Source organism: Triturus cristatus, chromosome 10, assembly GCF_964204655.1.
Source record: "Triturus cristatus chromosome 10, aTriCri1.1, whole genome shotgun sequence".
Taxonomy (NCBI): domain Eukaryota; kingdom Metazoa; phylum Chordata; class Amphibia; order Caudata; family Salamandridae; genus Triturus; species Triturus cristatus.
Window position 1 is genome coordinate 772,585,893 of NC_140593.1, and position 15,189 is coordinate 772,601,081.

At 44.4% G+C, this 15,189-nt stretch overlaps 1 protein-coding gene across 3 annotated transcripts in view; it reads left to right on the top strand.

The window, feature by feature from the left end:
* Positions 1–15,189, top strand: part of GRIN2A (glutamate ionotropic receptor NMDA type subunit 2A) — a 1,558,104-nt gene that overhangs the window by 1,183,989 nt on the left and 358,926 nt on the right. For all 3 annotated transcript variants that reach the window (XM_085628306.1, XM_085628307.1, XM_085628308.1), the window contains one exon: positions 12,030–12,259. In XM_085628306.1, coding sequence (XP_085484432.1) covers positions 12,030–12,259 — 230 coding nt within the window. The remainder of the gene's footprint in view (positions 1–12,029; positions 12,260–15,189) is intronic.

Consider the following 15,189-nt stretch of genomic DNA (forward strand, 5'->3'; position numbering starts at 1 on the left):
ACAGTAATACTGTGTAAGCACTACAAAAGGACACCACATCAGTTTAGAAAAATATCCAATATTTTTATATACTTAAGACAAGACCAAAAACGATAAAAATCCACAATACAGTACTTAGAAATCTTCAGTTATCAAAATAAACTTGAAAAACAGTTCCTTGATGTCAATAGCTCCGTCCGGGGCTGTCATGAACAAACAAATCCAAACAGTTCTGGCTAACCGCGGCGTCGCAGGCCAGCTACGGTGTCAGGAAGACCCGCAAACAGATCCTTTTAGAAATGCAGGGCGTCGGCGACCTCTCGTTGAGCTTCCGCAAGCACAGCGTCGGCAGGCGTCGGTTCCGGAAGTCGGTGCAGGATTCGTCGGGCCCTCAGGAAGTCACACGCACTGCAGATTGAACTCCTCTCTGTTGAAGTCAGGAGCGCTGGAGTCGGCACGCGCCGGGTGCTGCAGTGCGAAGTGCAGCGGTGCGGTGCCGTCAGGTCACTGTGTGAGCAACGGCTCGTGGCGGCATCAGATGGCGTTGTCGGTGCAAAATGAATGCGGTGCTCGTCGCGGTGCTGGCAGGTCGCAGTGCAAGCAGCGTCGTCGTCGTTGCTGAAGCGCTGTCATCGGCTGACGAACTGGGGTTGATGGCTCCGGCGTTGGTAGGCCAAGGCTGCCTTGCGGGATGAGAGCCGTGCATCATGTAACTTTATGAGCGGTGCCCTCGAACCACGGTGCAAGCAGCGGCATCGATTTTGGCTTGGAGCAGCGTTGTCTGGGATACCAAGACATAGTCGTGAAGTGAGGCGGTGCGGAGTGCGGTGCCCACAGGTCGCGGTGTTAGCAGCGGCTCGGTGGCGGCATCAGCAGGCGTCGTCGGTGAGACCAGGGTCACAGTGCGGCACTGTGGCAGCACCCTCACGGTGCCGTCAGGACATGGAGTCGGCAGCAGCGTCGTAGGGTTGCTTTTCTTCTATTGCAGCACAAAACACACACTTCCCAGTGCTGAGGGCAGAAGAGCTTGAACTCTTTGCTGTTCCTGAGACTTCTTGAACAGGGGGCAAGCTCTACCTCAAGCTCTTGAAGAAACTCACAAAAGTAGTTTGCAGAAAGTTCAGTCCAGTCCTTTCACTGCCCAAGACAGAAGCAACCACTGTAGGCCAACACAGCAAAGCACACAGCAAAGTGGTTGTTCCTCCTCACAGCTTCTCCAGCTCTTCTTCTTGGCAGTCTTCTTAGTCTAAAAGAGTTCTAAAGTGCAGGGGTCTGGGCCCCAGTATTTATATCCCAAAATACTTTGATCTCTTAGGCAGAGAGTGTCTGTGCCCAGCCAGAATCAGTTCTGCCTTCTCTGGTGTGACTTCCTGGCAGAAGGTAGAGACGGCATGGTCAGAGGCAGACCAAGCCCTTTGAGGTGTAAGGAAATCTCCTCCCCCTTCCCCAATTGCAGCCCAGGTCTATTCAGCACTTTCCTTACCCACCTAGACTATCTGGAGCCACTCCTGCTCCCCAGCCTTCTGTCATTCAAAACCCAGACAGGCAATCCACATTCCAGCAGAGGCACACGGGTTGACTGAGCAAAAAAATACCTACTTTCTAAAAGTGGTATTTTCAAACACAGAATGTAAAACTCACCTTCACTAAAAGATGCATCTTTAGATTCTGAGTTCACACATACTAAACTTTATTTTCGTACCTAATTCCCCTGGCCAGTTATGTTTATAAGATGTTATAAACAAACTCCCCATTCTGTCCTATGGGGAACAGGTAGCCTTGCAATAGCGAAAAACTAAATTGGCCGTAATTCACTATCAGGACATACCACCCCCCCCCCCCCCCCAGGTATGTCCTACCATTCACATACACTGCACCCGGCCCACAGGGGTACCTTCTGCCTACCTTAGGGGTGGCTGACATGTAAGAAAAGGAAAGGTGAGGGACTGGCAAGTATCTGCCCTGGCCAAGTCGACATGGCAGTTACAAACTGCGTGCAGACTCTGCAATGGCAGGTCTGAGTCATCGTTTCAGGGCTACTCACGTGGGTGGCACAATCAGTGCTGAAGGTCCGCTAGTAGCATTTGATTTCCAGACCCTGGCACACTCAGTGCAGTTTACTAGGGACTAACAAGTAAATCAAATATCCAATCATGGAAACACCAATCCATAACACAATTTACCACAGGAGCACTTGCACTTTACCATTGATCAGCAGTGAGAAAAGTGAGCAGAAACACTACCCCAGCAAAAACAGAGTCAAAACCAGGAGGTCAGAAAGCAAAACCTCAGGGGAAACACGCCAAAAGATGCCAAGTCTAACACTAGTAATATAACTGCAGCTGCTTGTGTCAACCAGTTCTCCAAGCTGTACGCATGTGATATGAGTGTGAACCACTTTGAGTGTGAAACAGTTGGGAATCTAGTCTCTGCAAGGGATAGTAGCGTAAACAATTCTGAACTAGACATTGTGGGTGTGACATGCACATAATGTGTCCGAGTAGAGTCACTGGTTACTGAAGGGGGTCATTGAGCAGCTGGTACCCCTCTGGGAGTTGTCACAGTTAGGCAGGATGATTGTGATATTAGGCCCATTTCTGGTAGTGAAGTTGGCAACTTGATTGACCGGATCATCCCTAGTAAAGCTCCGGGGCTAGAAAAGGTACTGGGGGACCTTCTGAACGCTGACAAAGACATCTGGAGCTCCAACTTTGCCTTTTACTTTAATACCATAAAGGGCAGGTTCTTTCATGCCCCTCACTTGTGCGGGGGCAGAGATTATCCCGATCTTTTAAAAGGGGCTCAGGTCTCTTTCCTCAAACTACTGGCCTCTTAGCCTGATTGATGGCTCTCGGAGCTTTTTGGCCGGAACGTGTTGGACAGATTGAATGACTGGAACAAAGATGTGAGCCTGTTGACTGCCCTCCAAGCTGGGTTCAGGACAGAGACCAGTACCATTGAACAGGTATTTCATTTGCAATTAATCTTCTCGAAATATAGTACGCTGGGGTTTGGACGTCTATATGTAGTCTTTGTGGACCTTCTGTCTGCTTTTGACCTTGTAACAATGGAGGCCCTGTGGAGGGTTATGACTGACCTGGGTGTTCTCAAATGCCTTTTTGATGCCATCATCAGGCTTCATTTAAAAAAACTTTGTACAGGTCAGATGCGGTTCCATTGGTGTATTGACATCCCCCATTCCAGTCACCCGGTGTGTAAGGCAAGGGTGTGTGCTTCCCCAAACCTTTTTTTATTATACAGCAATGATTTGGTGGCCCAGCCTGAGCTGTGCAATCATGATGCCCTGAGTCTCGCTAACAACAAGGTCCCAGCACTTCTCTTGGTTTCAAAATCCCCAATGGGGATCCAAAATCTTTTAAACCAGTTTGGAGACTTCTGCAGGCATAGAGGCTTGGAGATCAGTCTTAATAAAACCAAGTGTATTGTTTTTAATCCCTGCCCGGCAAATTGCTCACACCTGGTTCTCAATGGTGTCCCCCTGGAAAGAGTCCATACATTTGATTATTTCGGGTTCACGCTTACTGAGTAGTTTGGTTGGATACCTCACATTCAGAAGTGTAGACTCAAGTTGGAGCCATATACAGGGGGCATCATGAGGGCTGTAAGTGTCTCTACATTTCAACCAGTATCCCAGCCCTCGAAATATACAATTTGCAAGCCCTTGGAGCATTATTATATGGTGGGGAGTTTTTGGGTCACGAGAACGTAAGTGATATGGAGCTAGTTGAGAATCGTTGCCTACGTCTCCTTACCAATCTCCCCGTCAGTAACCCACTCATTCCCCATTGGCTAGAGCTGGGCCAGAGATCTCTCATTAATAAAGCAGGCCTTAGACCATTCTTGTACTGGTGAAGAGTCTGTACACCGCTGAGCTTGTGCCTAGAGGAAATATTGAAACTACCTGGGACTTCAAAGAGTCCGTGGTTCAGGTTCCTAAAAGGCCGCCTAACTGAGCTTGGGTCCGAGAATCTCTGGTCTACTCCTGAGATTGCAGTGGGGATTCTGAAATTCTATATTCAAGGGGTCATACTGGCATTTTGTAAATGCTGAGATCTGCAGAAAAGGGAGGGTGGGCTCTCTTACTACTGCCTTCCTTGAGTTTGAGGACATCTACTCCTTGGAAGGTTATTTGGATGGGATTGAGACCCAGCTTGCTAAAGCATTGTATGTGAAATTTGAAATTGGAAGCTTGCCACTTCATTCAGTTACAACAAAATTGCAGCATTCTTTTTCCGAGTCAGACATGTACTGTCCCGTTTGTCCTGAGGTAAAAGAATCCATTGAGCATGTTTAAATGTTTTGTCCATAATATCATGAGTATAGGAGGGAGTGACTATTGCTGCACTGTCGCAATCTGTGGATTTCAGGTCAGCTACTAGAATATTGAAAACTAATACTAGCCAAACAATCATATTTTCCATATCCTGCTTTTCGTTAAGCATGTGAAGAACCAGACTAAAAAGGCTAGCCCCTTGAAATAAATATTACCCTGAGCTGCGTATTGTATTGTATGACTTTACGATTCTTACTAGATATTTATGTATTCTTTTTCACTCAGACTATCATTGAACTCTTTTCTTTATGCTGCTATTAAATTGATTTTACATCAAACTATTTAATTAATGGATATAATGGTTTTATTGCTTTTATTGTACTTGATATTTCATTTTGTGTCCTTTTATCGCAGTCTTTGCTGAATAAAAATTTATGATTCTAAATTGTTTGTGCTCACTACTTTAAACAGGGTGAAATTGACTTACACCCAATCGGCACATTATATTTATGTGTAAGCCCCTAGTAAAGTGGTACTATGGATACCTAGGGCTTGTAAATTAAATGCTTCTAGTGGGCCTACAGCACTGATTGCTCCACCCACTTTAAAAGCCGTTTAAAACATATCCCAGGTCTGCAATTGCAGCCTGTGTGTGCAGTTTAAAACTTTCATTTCGACTGGGTAAAATAAACATTTTGCCAGGCCTAAACCTTCTTTTTGAATACATATGTCACCCCTAAGGTAGGACCTAAAGGCCCATAGACCAAGGAGTATTGTATTTCAAAAGCCGGGCTTGTGGTTTCAAGTTTTACATGTCCAAGAAGTGAAAACCTCCTACAATTTGTTTGTTACTACTGTTAGGACTATCTCTCTGGTTACATAACATTGGATTACCTAATTACATATAATAAGTACTAACATTTGATTGGGAGCAGGCAGGAAAACATTGTGGACTCAAATTATTTGTAATTTAAAATCTTCTTTAATGGTAAAAGTTTGATAAAAAGTCGTAATTCTGAAAATGCCACTTTTAACATTTGGCATTTTCTTGCCCTAGCCATTTGGTGCCTACTGTCAGGGGTCACATTACTGTGAATGGTTCTGCTGTTGGGGTTTGCGTATCCCAGCCAGACAGTGGGACAAAGGGGACTGGGGTGTAGTCAGGATGGCTTGGGATGGAACTGTTCCCTGCCCCACTTACACTTCAAAGGATTTGCCTCCTCCAGCACACACAAATGAACCTGACATTAGCCTTTTATCAACCAAGACTTCTTGGAGCTTTGGCAGGGGAAGAAACTTCCAGAATCAGATGTCCCTGTTCCCAGGATGTCCCCCCACTTAAAAGGCTGAGACCTGGAATGGACCCTCAGAACACCAATTCAGTACGCCCCTGGGTCTGTGGAAGACTTCAGAAGGACTGACTGGTCCCTCAAACACTGCCCTGCTTCAACCAGAGGATTGCCCTGCTATATGTTGAAGGAGTACTGGACCATCTCCTTGAACCCAGGACCACTAGAAGTGAGTTCAAGGCGCTATTTGACTTGCCTCCTGTGTAAGCTACAGGGCCATAACAAGCTCATGGAGTCTGTAACTCTGCACCTGGATTCTGCTGGTGCGGTAAAGTGCACAGAGTCCTAATGCCAACAAAATAGAATTCCACAAAGCAGGAGAGGTCAAGGCAAAAGGTTTCGGGTGACCCTGCAGAGAGGGCCAGGTCTAACAAGGAAATTAATTAAGCACACAATTAGCAAAACAGTTATGACATAAACATTACAGAGGATACATTAAAGAAATAGAGGAGGGGACAATTCTTTGTAGAGAAAGCATACATTAGATGCCTTGTTTACCCATTTTGCACAGCTTTTTACTTGGTTCATCCACTTTCACAACTGTCACAACAGGTCTACCAAGACAAAACCTGAACCCCATGCTCTTGAACTACCAATCCAAGAAAGTGAAATTGAAGCAGCCGTGAAATCATTGGAAGGCAATCAATTGTCCTATCCAGATGGATTTACAGGAAGCTTCTATAAAATGTTTGCACAAAGCCTAACCCCACTATTAGTCAAGGTGTTTAACTCATTTGCGCAAAGGGAGGGGTAACAACAACTATGACTGATGCAGCAAAAAGCCTCCACATCATATCAGCTGATAGCCATAATGAAGGTATATGTTAAAATATATACAAAAATCATTACTACTTGGCTAGAGAACATCCTAACAGATTTAATAAATCCAGGCCTGTCAGGATATCTTAAAGACATGTCAGACACATTACGACTTGAAAAGTGTCATTCACCTGGTTGAAAAGGCTAAATAAAAGGCAACACCAGCAGCCCATGTCAACCTTGACATGGAAAAAGCTTTTGATTGGGTGGATTAGAACTTTATGACACAAGTATTACAAAGCTCTGGATTTGGCCCCTGGTTCATTACAATGAAGCAGGCAGAATATCAGTCCCGGGCTCTAGATTATTGCTTAATAGAGGTCACTTTCAGCCCCTGCAGTTGTACTGAGGAACCAGAAAGGGATGCCTTCTTGCTTGCTTCTTTTTGCTCTCACAGTAGAGCCGCTGGTGGGGATAATTTAGCACGCCCTCCTAGATTTTGCAATTTCGTGATGTGCGGAATGATCACAGAATCAGCTGACTGGCGCGAGGACTGCAAAATGTATCTTTTTGGCTGCAAAAAAGGTCTCCAGCAGACAGCCAATAAAATTGTGATATTTTATTGGCTGTACGCATACATGTCACCACATAAGGCTGCTCAGCTGTAATAGCTGCATGCTTCTGCCGCCACATTACAATGTTGTCGAATGAAAGACAAGAAAATGAGAGTAGCGCTTCTCTGGCTAACTATGTAAAGGCTACAAATGATGCACTGTGCGTGCATCATTTCGGTCCTAAGAGAATGATCTTTAAATATAATGCTTCAAGACTGGCTGAATAAGTATTGATGGCGAGTTGCCGGCATTCCGCCGAAACTGGAACGATTGCTACTGAAGGGCCAGGGCACACAACATGGCCAAATTCCTTTTCTGTCATTAGGCATAAATAAACGATGGTGGCATCCATCAACATGCTCATCCTGACCTGAAGTGCGTGAGGATAGCTTTCACTGAATCTGAGACATCCGCTGTCAATAAGTGTCTGTCAAGGCTGAGGGATTTCGTTATCCGCTGGGTGTACACACAGAGCCTGTTGGCATTTAATTGCCACTTCTGTTGCCCCTCGTTTTCGGAAGCATTGTGTCCCGCATGTCTGCATGCTGGAAAAATAAATATCTTCAGGGTAATCTAGACTGAGAGGCACGGAATCCATTTGCATTTAGGATAACTTGAGTCCTCGGGTTAGCACGCATCTCAAATTCAAACCTCCCAGGTGATGAAGGTAGACACATCTGTTACAATAATTCCAATACCAGAAGATGCTTCTCTATTCCACCTGGCTTCCATTTAGGTGCTTCTTTACACTTAAGAGCATAAAGGATGGTCTATTCATCTCAAATCTGCCAAAATTTGTGTTAGTGAAATAAAATTTGTATTGCATCAAAGAATATTGTATCACAAATTATTGGTTACAGACTGGGTTTTCAGGAGCAATTTTTATGTAAACTAGACCAGATTCTTTATTTTTGAAGTGGCAGCCTTGTGATTTCACATTGCTTGGTTCACGGATGTTCAAAACAAAACTACTCAATTGGGAATGTTGTTTACCATTTTCAAGAGACAGTCGGGGTGCCTGGCAACAACATTAAACATAGGAATCGTGTAGGCATCAGCAGGGTGTAGTCAAAGGGGGTGTCAGGGACTTGCCAGGAGCATGTGGTGCTGTGGGGTGGGGGTTCTCATGTTTTATCTGTGATGCTGAGGGCGAAAATGTCAAACTTCAGAATCTGCCTGCTCGATCCCCCTCACAGCTTTTCAGTATCAGGAGCAGGGGGCTGAGAGACCCAGTAAAGCTTTCAAGGCCGTGAAGAGAGCCCAGACCAGGCATCAGAGGGAACTGGGAGTCAGTACACGTGACTTGGGAGGGGGCTGTGTGACTGCAACCAGGGAACTCCCTCAGTGCAGTGTGACTGCACTGAGGAGGGAATGGGGCTGTGTGACTGCACCCAGGGAGTGGAGGGGGGCTGTGTGAAGGCACCCAGGGGGTGAATGGGGTTGTGCAGGGGGCAGTGCGACTAAAACCAGGGAGTGAAGGGGTCTGTGTGACTAAAACCAGGGAGCAAAGGGGTATGTGTGACTTAAACCAGGGAGCGAGGGGGACTGCATGACTGAAACCAGAGAGATAAAGGGGCTGCATGACTTAAAGCAGAGAGTGAAGGGAGCTGTGTGACTGAAACAGGGAGTGGTGAAAGTGGTGCCCCAGCAGGGGTGCATACATGGGACCTAGAACATCTCACGGAGAAATATGGCCCCATCCCATGAGATTAGGATTGAAGCTGTGGTTCCGTAGAGCTGCAGAAACTTTAAACATGCCTATTTCAAAGTGAAATACTCTGCTATAAAAGGTTCCATTGATTTAAGGCTGAATAGGCATTATTACGAGTAAAATAAAATGCCGCAATAATGCCTCAGAATTTTCATTTTTGTGCAAATCTATACTGCAAATCTATACTGCAATATCCTGGGGGGGGGGGGTCACATGAGTCAGTGTAGTTGGCCGTTGGACTTTGTTTATTCCTCCCAGACAGCAACACAATAGATGGATTGGATGTGCCTGGGTGGGTCATCAACTGGCAGGATGGGAGGGGCAGAGCTGGGCACAGCTCCACTTGCAACTGAGTAGGCTCTGCCCTGCCTTCACACAAAAGACATGTCACCACTGAATTGTTCATGCAGCCAGCTTGGAGCCAGGACAGGGGAAGTAGGATACTTTAGGGGCTTACAAGGGAATTCTCTAGAAACTTCTCATACTTCAAAGTGGGCATCAGCTGTAAATATTGGACCCTCAGACCCAACTCTTCAGTACAACCCAGGACCTGTGGATACTACAGGAGCAGGAATGCTGTGCAGCTTTGCTGCCAGAAGGACTGCCACTTGTCTGCCTTGCTACTCTGCTGCCTGCTTGCTCCGAAAGAAGATTGGACCTGCAACCTCCATTCCAGTCTGATGTGACCTCAAGGGTCAGCCAGCTGACATCCTGTTATTGAGCTACAGAGGCATGCAAAGCTCCAGAGTCTCTCTGCAACTGCCCAGCTAACATGCTGTCTGAACCGACAACTGGAACTGCAACTGAACCTGCCTGAGCCCTTCTGGCCTCTGCTGCAGTGAGTTCCTGCCCCCCAAGTAGTGCCACTCAGTCCTGGACCCTTGCTCTCCTGAAGTTTTGGGCTCTTAATGAACACGAATGGGCCCATCCACGCCATGATATTGTTGCCAGCACCGCCTGCCAATGCAAAGATTTGGCAAACCTGACTCTTCGTGCCACAGCAACCACCAATGATGTCCGTCAGCGCCAAAGATTGTTGTTTAGTTTCTAATAATACATAGGACCTGTGCGTTTAGACAACATAAACTAAGGTATTGGTGTCCAGACTGATTAGACATCCCCAAAGAATATGTTAACCTTTAGAACAGCTATCTCACAGTGCCACCATAAGCCCCCTAACCTTACCAAGAAGCAAATAGTTTCTGGCAGCTATTGGACATGACAATCCTTGATCCTTCAGTGATCGTGGAAACAGTGCACTACTTTTCACCTAGTTATTCATGCTCACTTTGTCTCAGAGAGATACACAGAATAAACAGTTGGGAAGTTTTCAATAAGCATTTATTGAACCAGCATCATTCTAGAATAAAACATATTTGCTGCGACAATCTTTAGACAGAAACAGATATATAAGATTATGAGCACCGACAGAGTAAATAAAAGGTAGAATTCTACCATGGTGCTAAAACACAAAATGTATCCAGGCATATCAATACATGGCAGTAATCAAGTATACTCAAACAATGCAAATCCTATCTAATTGTCCCTAAGTGTACCACGTATATATGTGGGTATAAAGCCAAGAATCCCCTAGGAAAGAGCCAACCCCATTACCTGATGGGAAAGAATGAAGGACCCCCGTCTTGCTCTTGCTCTGTTGTAGGACACCCCGCAAGGGATGTCAGACCACTGCTGAAGATTCTGCATGCAGGAACCTCAGCGTCTTGTGTCAGTGTGGAAACTTTTCCTCTGGTTACCCATCGAAGATGTGTTTCTTTTATACCCAAAAGGTACTCTCAGGGGTTCAACCTAGATACGCAATGACTTGCCATTATGTATAGTGGACCTGTCATCCAAGGATGATGATACCAAGGACCTTTGTACAGAGTTATTATACAGAAGATGGTAAACCTACTGTCTACATCCTGGGCAGAGGATTAAGATATGAGTATAGGAATCCTCATGCATAATAAATTAGGCCAGTTTCGGAGAAAACTGATTGACATTTAATCTGCACATAACTAGGTAAAAGGTCAGTGCCAAAACCGTTATGCAGAGCAAGGTAGGACGAATGTAGGTAAAAGGTTGTGTAGCTACCTAGACCTATATTATGGTATACTGGGGTTCATAACAATAGGAACTTCACGCTGCAGCATCTACAGCTCGTGGTGACCACCAACGCGAAGCTCCAGCAGTGACCATCCACAACGTCTGACAAGATCTTGGCGCTTCACCGACAACCGTCCACAATGTCCGTTCTGCTCTTCATGCTACATCAACGACTATCCGTAATGCGCTCCCTGCTACTCGTGGCTCCTTCCACCGAGAACAAAACTCTTTGTGCTGGTCTTTGAAGGTAAATCTTTCAGTGGGACTAACCTGGTATCTGTCTCAGGCCTGCGCTCCAACGTGGTCTGCCTGAACCTATGACTTTCACCTAGTCGCGCCCGACCAGATAACTGGGAGTAGCGCTTTGTGCTTTTTGGCACTATAGTTACCTGAAAACTTTAAAACTGACTTCCATGATTGGATTTTTGTCATTTTGGTTTTAATTAATTTATTAAACTTTACTCTATTTTTCGAAATTTTTGTGGAATTTTTCTTGTATTTTCACTTTATTACCGTTGGAAGTGTTGCATAAATACTTTACACATTGTCTCTAAGTTAAGCCTAAGTGCTTTGTGCCAAGGTACCTGGGGGTTAAGCAAAGGTTAATTTGGGGTTTGCTTTTGGTTCACCCTGGCAGAGATTGTGGTTGCTGCTTAAAAAGGGTTTAAGCCCCCTCAATCAGTAGCCCCATTTCCAACATGCATGTTTTTCAAAAGATAGAAAAACATAATAATTTGTGAAAAGTTGACAGTTAAAACCGACTTTTTAGCATGGCTTTGGGTATTCACCTGTGCCTATTTCTTCAAAAAGGATGTGTTTGGTTGTACGAGAATATCATGTGTGACTTTTTCACTTTTGACTCACTTTAGTCGTTTAATTAGATGGGTTATCGTTCCTATCTATTGTTAGAGCTCTTAAGCTACCATATTCTATGCTTTTAGAGGTCCATCCAGCCCAGATTCTCAAGTTGTATTGTGGGGTTTTAGTCTAATTTTGTTGTGGGATCAGCAGGGCTATAAATCTCAGAATGCAAAGAAACCCCCTGAGCTTGAAATGCTTCCCATGCATTGAATAGGGAGACTTGAGAGCTAAGAACTTTAGAGGTCTGGCAATTGTTACTTTGATTACAACTGAGAACGTTTTAAAACTTTAACATTAATTCTTACATGCCAATGCCAAACATATATAACATATACTACTATCTGCTTTTACAGATCCCCATGGACCATCGTTCACCATTGGAAAAGCAGTATGGCTTCTTTGGGGTCTGGTGTTCAACAACTCCGTGCCGGTGCAGAATCCAAAAGGGACGACTAGTAAAATAATAGTTTCCATATGGGCATTCTTTGCTGTCATTTTTCTGGCCAGCTATACTGCCAATCTTGCTGCATTCATGATCCAGGAGGAGTTTGTGGATCAAGTGACTGGGCTGAGTGACAAAAAGGTAGGATTTTAAGATATCCCTGAAAGTAAGAAGTTTAACTATTTGTTCATACTTGATATGCCACTTTCTTACAGATTGGTAGAAGTGTTCCAGAAACATAGTTACCAACCTTGCAAATAGTTAGAATGTTAACCAAGACAAACTTCTCCAAACATATTAGTGAGAATTGAAAGCTCAATATTGCTAGCCCATTTTCACCCAGTGTTATGGCCAGAAGTACTCGAATAACATTTTGTTTCACCTTGAAGTCTTTCAGAAATGCATTATACTGACATTTTACTTCTAACAATACATTCCTGATATTGGTGCCACCTTCTGCTAATTTCCATTATGATCACGAACAATAAAACTGTAGGCTAATGTGAAGATAGCGTAGGTCTAAAGCTCTTTGGGAATTCACTCTTTTGCATATTATACCTAACCCTCACAGGGACCTGATTTGTATGTCCTTCAGAGAAAGATGTGGCCATGTGGCCTTTAATGAACATTGGAGATCTCATGGCTTAAAAAGCTGACCTCATAGATCTCTCAAACATCCAGCAGTGTGTACACTTCCAGAGTCATACAAGCTACTCGTTCAGGTGATATTGTGCCCGCTATAACCATTCTTTGAACAGAATGGCTTCCTGAAGGCAGTTTACGAGGATTTTCAACACATCTGCAGTGTAGAACCAACTATTCTTAATTCTCTTAGTGATCTTCGGTGGTTTCCACCATGCCACTCCCTCCCAAGTACTACCAGAGCCAGGAATAAGAGGAAGTCCATTGAAGAAGATCGAGTGTTCTTTGAAGGAAAAACAGACCATCCTGTGCTTCTCATTTCAATATCAGACCCTTTCCATTAAGTGCGGAGTCCCTCAGGCACAAGAATGCATGGTCGAACTGACTTGTAGGGCAATCAGTCAGTGCCCGATGGGCTGGTCTGACAAATCAGTGTGGGGGACGATTTTGTGGCTGTTTGTGCCCCTCTTTTTTTTGTCTTGTGGGACAGTTTTTACTAGTAATGTTCCTAATATTACCACAAATATTGCCTGCAGCAAGAACAACTACACCTTATAAAACACCTCTATTGCATGTTTTTACAAGTTCAAAACCCTATTTGCCAATATGGGCCACTTTTTTCAACTCTTTGATGCACTAATAGGGGCAACTTTTAGTTTGGTGCCTTGCCCTATTTTCACAATATGCTGATTTATTTCACTTGAGAAGTACTAGAAGTTTATTTCAGTAACTGAGTCTCCCCTAACGAGCTCAAGTGGTGCATGTTTTAGAGATTTCCACTGGATTGTGTCAATGAATAGTTTGCAGCGACTCCAGACTACCTGATTTAACTACAATTTCCACATAACTCGGTGGTCCGTGCTCTGCTGCAATTTGGAGATTGGATGATGTAATACAAGTGCAGTCTACTTTCCAATGTATTCTGGTGAAACTAAAAACGCAGTATAAGGTTTTATGCATGGCCCACCTATTCATACAGCAGAAGGTCCCTAAATTATTCTGCAGGAATTTAAAACAATCCTGATAGGTGAGGACCTCTCTGCTAAATTGTGCACAAATGGTTGTAGATCCAAAATGTTGTAAATTCAAAACACTTTTTTCAGATTTACAAGAAAGTGACACACCTGTAAAGATGCGTCACTTTCCCTGCGCCACTATGGATGCGCCATATTTAGAATACAGCGCACCATGGCGAAAGGATTCACAGATGCATCAGAAATTCAGACGCATCTGTTGACGGAAAAGTCACGCATTGCTGGAGTCGTGTCCCAAGCACGACGCAACTCCAGCAATGCAGGGGGAGACCTATCCTCATTGTGCTGCGTCTCTCCTGACGCCTGCTTTAAGCAGACGTAAGAATTTGACGCCGTGGAGTCCTAGAAATGGCGCAGTGAAATCTTTTAGATTTCACTGCGTCACTTCTATGAGGCTTTTTTGCGTTGGTAAGCCCATCCTGCATACATTAAACCTGATGCAGGTATAATGTGACGCAGGGCTTTACAACGTGACGCATCTCCCTAGATGCGTCACGTTGTAAATGGGCCTCATTTTTACGCTGGTGCTGTGTCACAAAAAGTGACGCAAAAATGATGCAAGAGGCTTGTAAATCTGCCCCCTAAAAGAGATTTTTTTCTGTGAGATTCAGTCAACGTAGGAATGGATCTCTGCAACACTAAGGACTATCATGCTTTCAAAAAGAAGCTGGAGAATGTATTTCCGTGCTACCTCATTTACTGTCTATTCATTAAACAAAAGTAAACAGCACATTTGGATTACTTAGTGTGTTTACCATCAATAGGGCATATTTAATGCTTTTTATAGTGAGTGAGAAATTTAAATTGAAGGGTGCTAGGGAGGTCTGAGGTTACTGGGCTCCAACTGTAGCAACTGGTATATTTTGCTTCTGGTGTCCTGGGCCCCTGTGCTGCAGAGCCCAAACTAGAAACCAAGAACCACTCTTAGTACCCGATGTGTGGGTTAGAGACTCAGAAGTCAGCAACACAAGAAATAATACTCAGTAAATCAGCATCCAATTGATTCTTTTTCTTAAAAAAAAAACTACCTTAACACTCACTGAATTAAATACTATGCACAAAATTACAAATATGCACAAGATGACAGGTGGGAATACCTATATGGACACCATCCAAACTACAGGGGGCACAGAACATGGAAAAGTCACAACGATCAAATAACCCTTTAAATGTGCAGTGCCGTATACCGTTCTGAGTCGCCTATAGCAGTTTGCTCCTTTGTCAGACCTGACAGCCTTAGGGTGGTCTTCCCCCAATTTTGCCTGCCTCCCTCTATTTTCTGACCTAATTTTGCAGATTTTAAGACTCTGTGTACTTTATCACTGCTGACCAGTGCTAAAGTACTTGAGTTCTCCCCCTAAATATGGTATTACTGGCTTAACCCCAATTGCCATA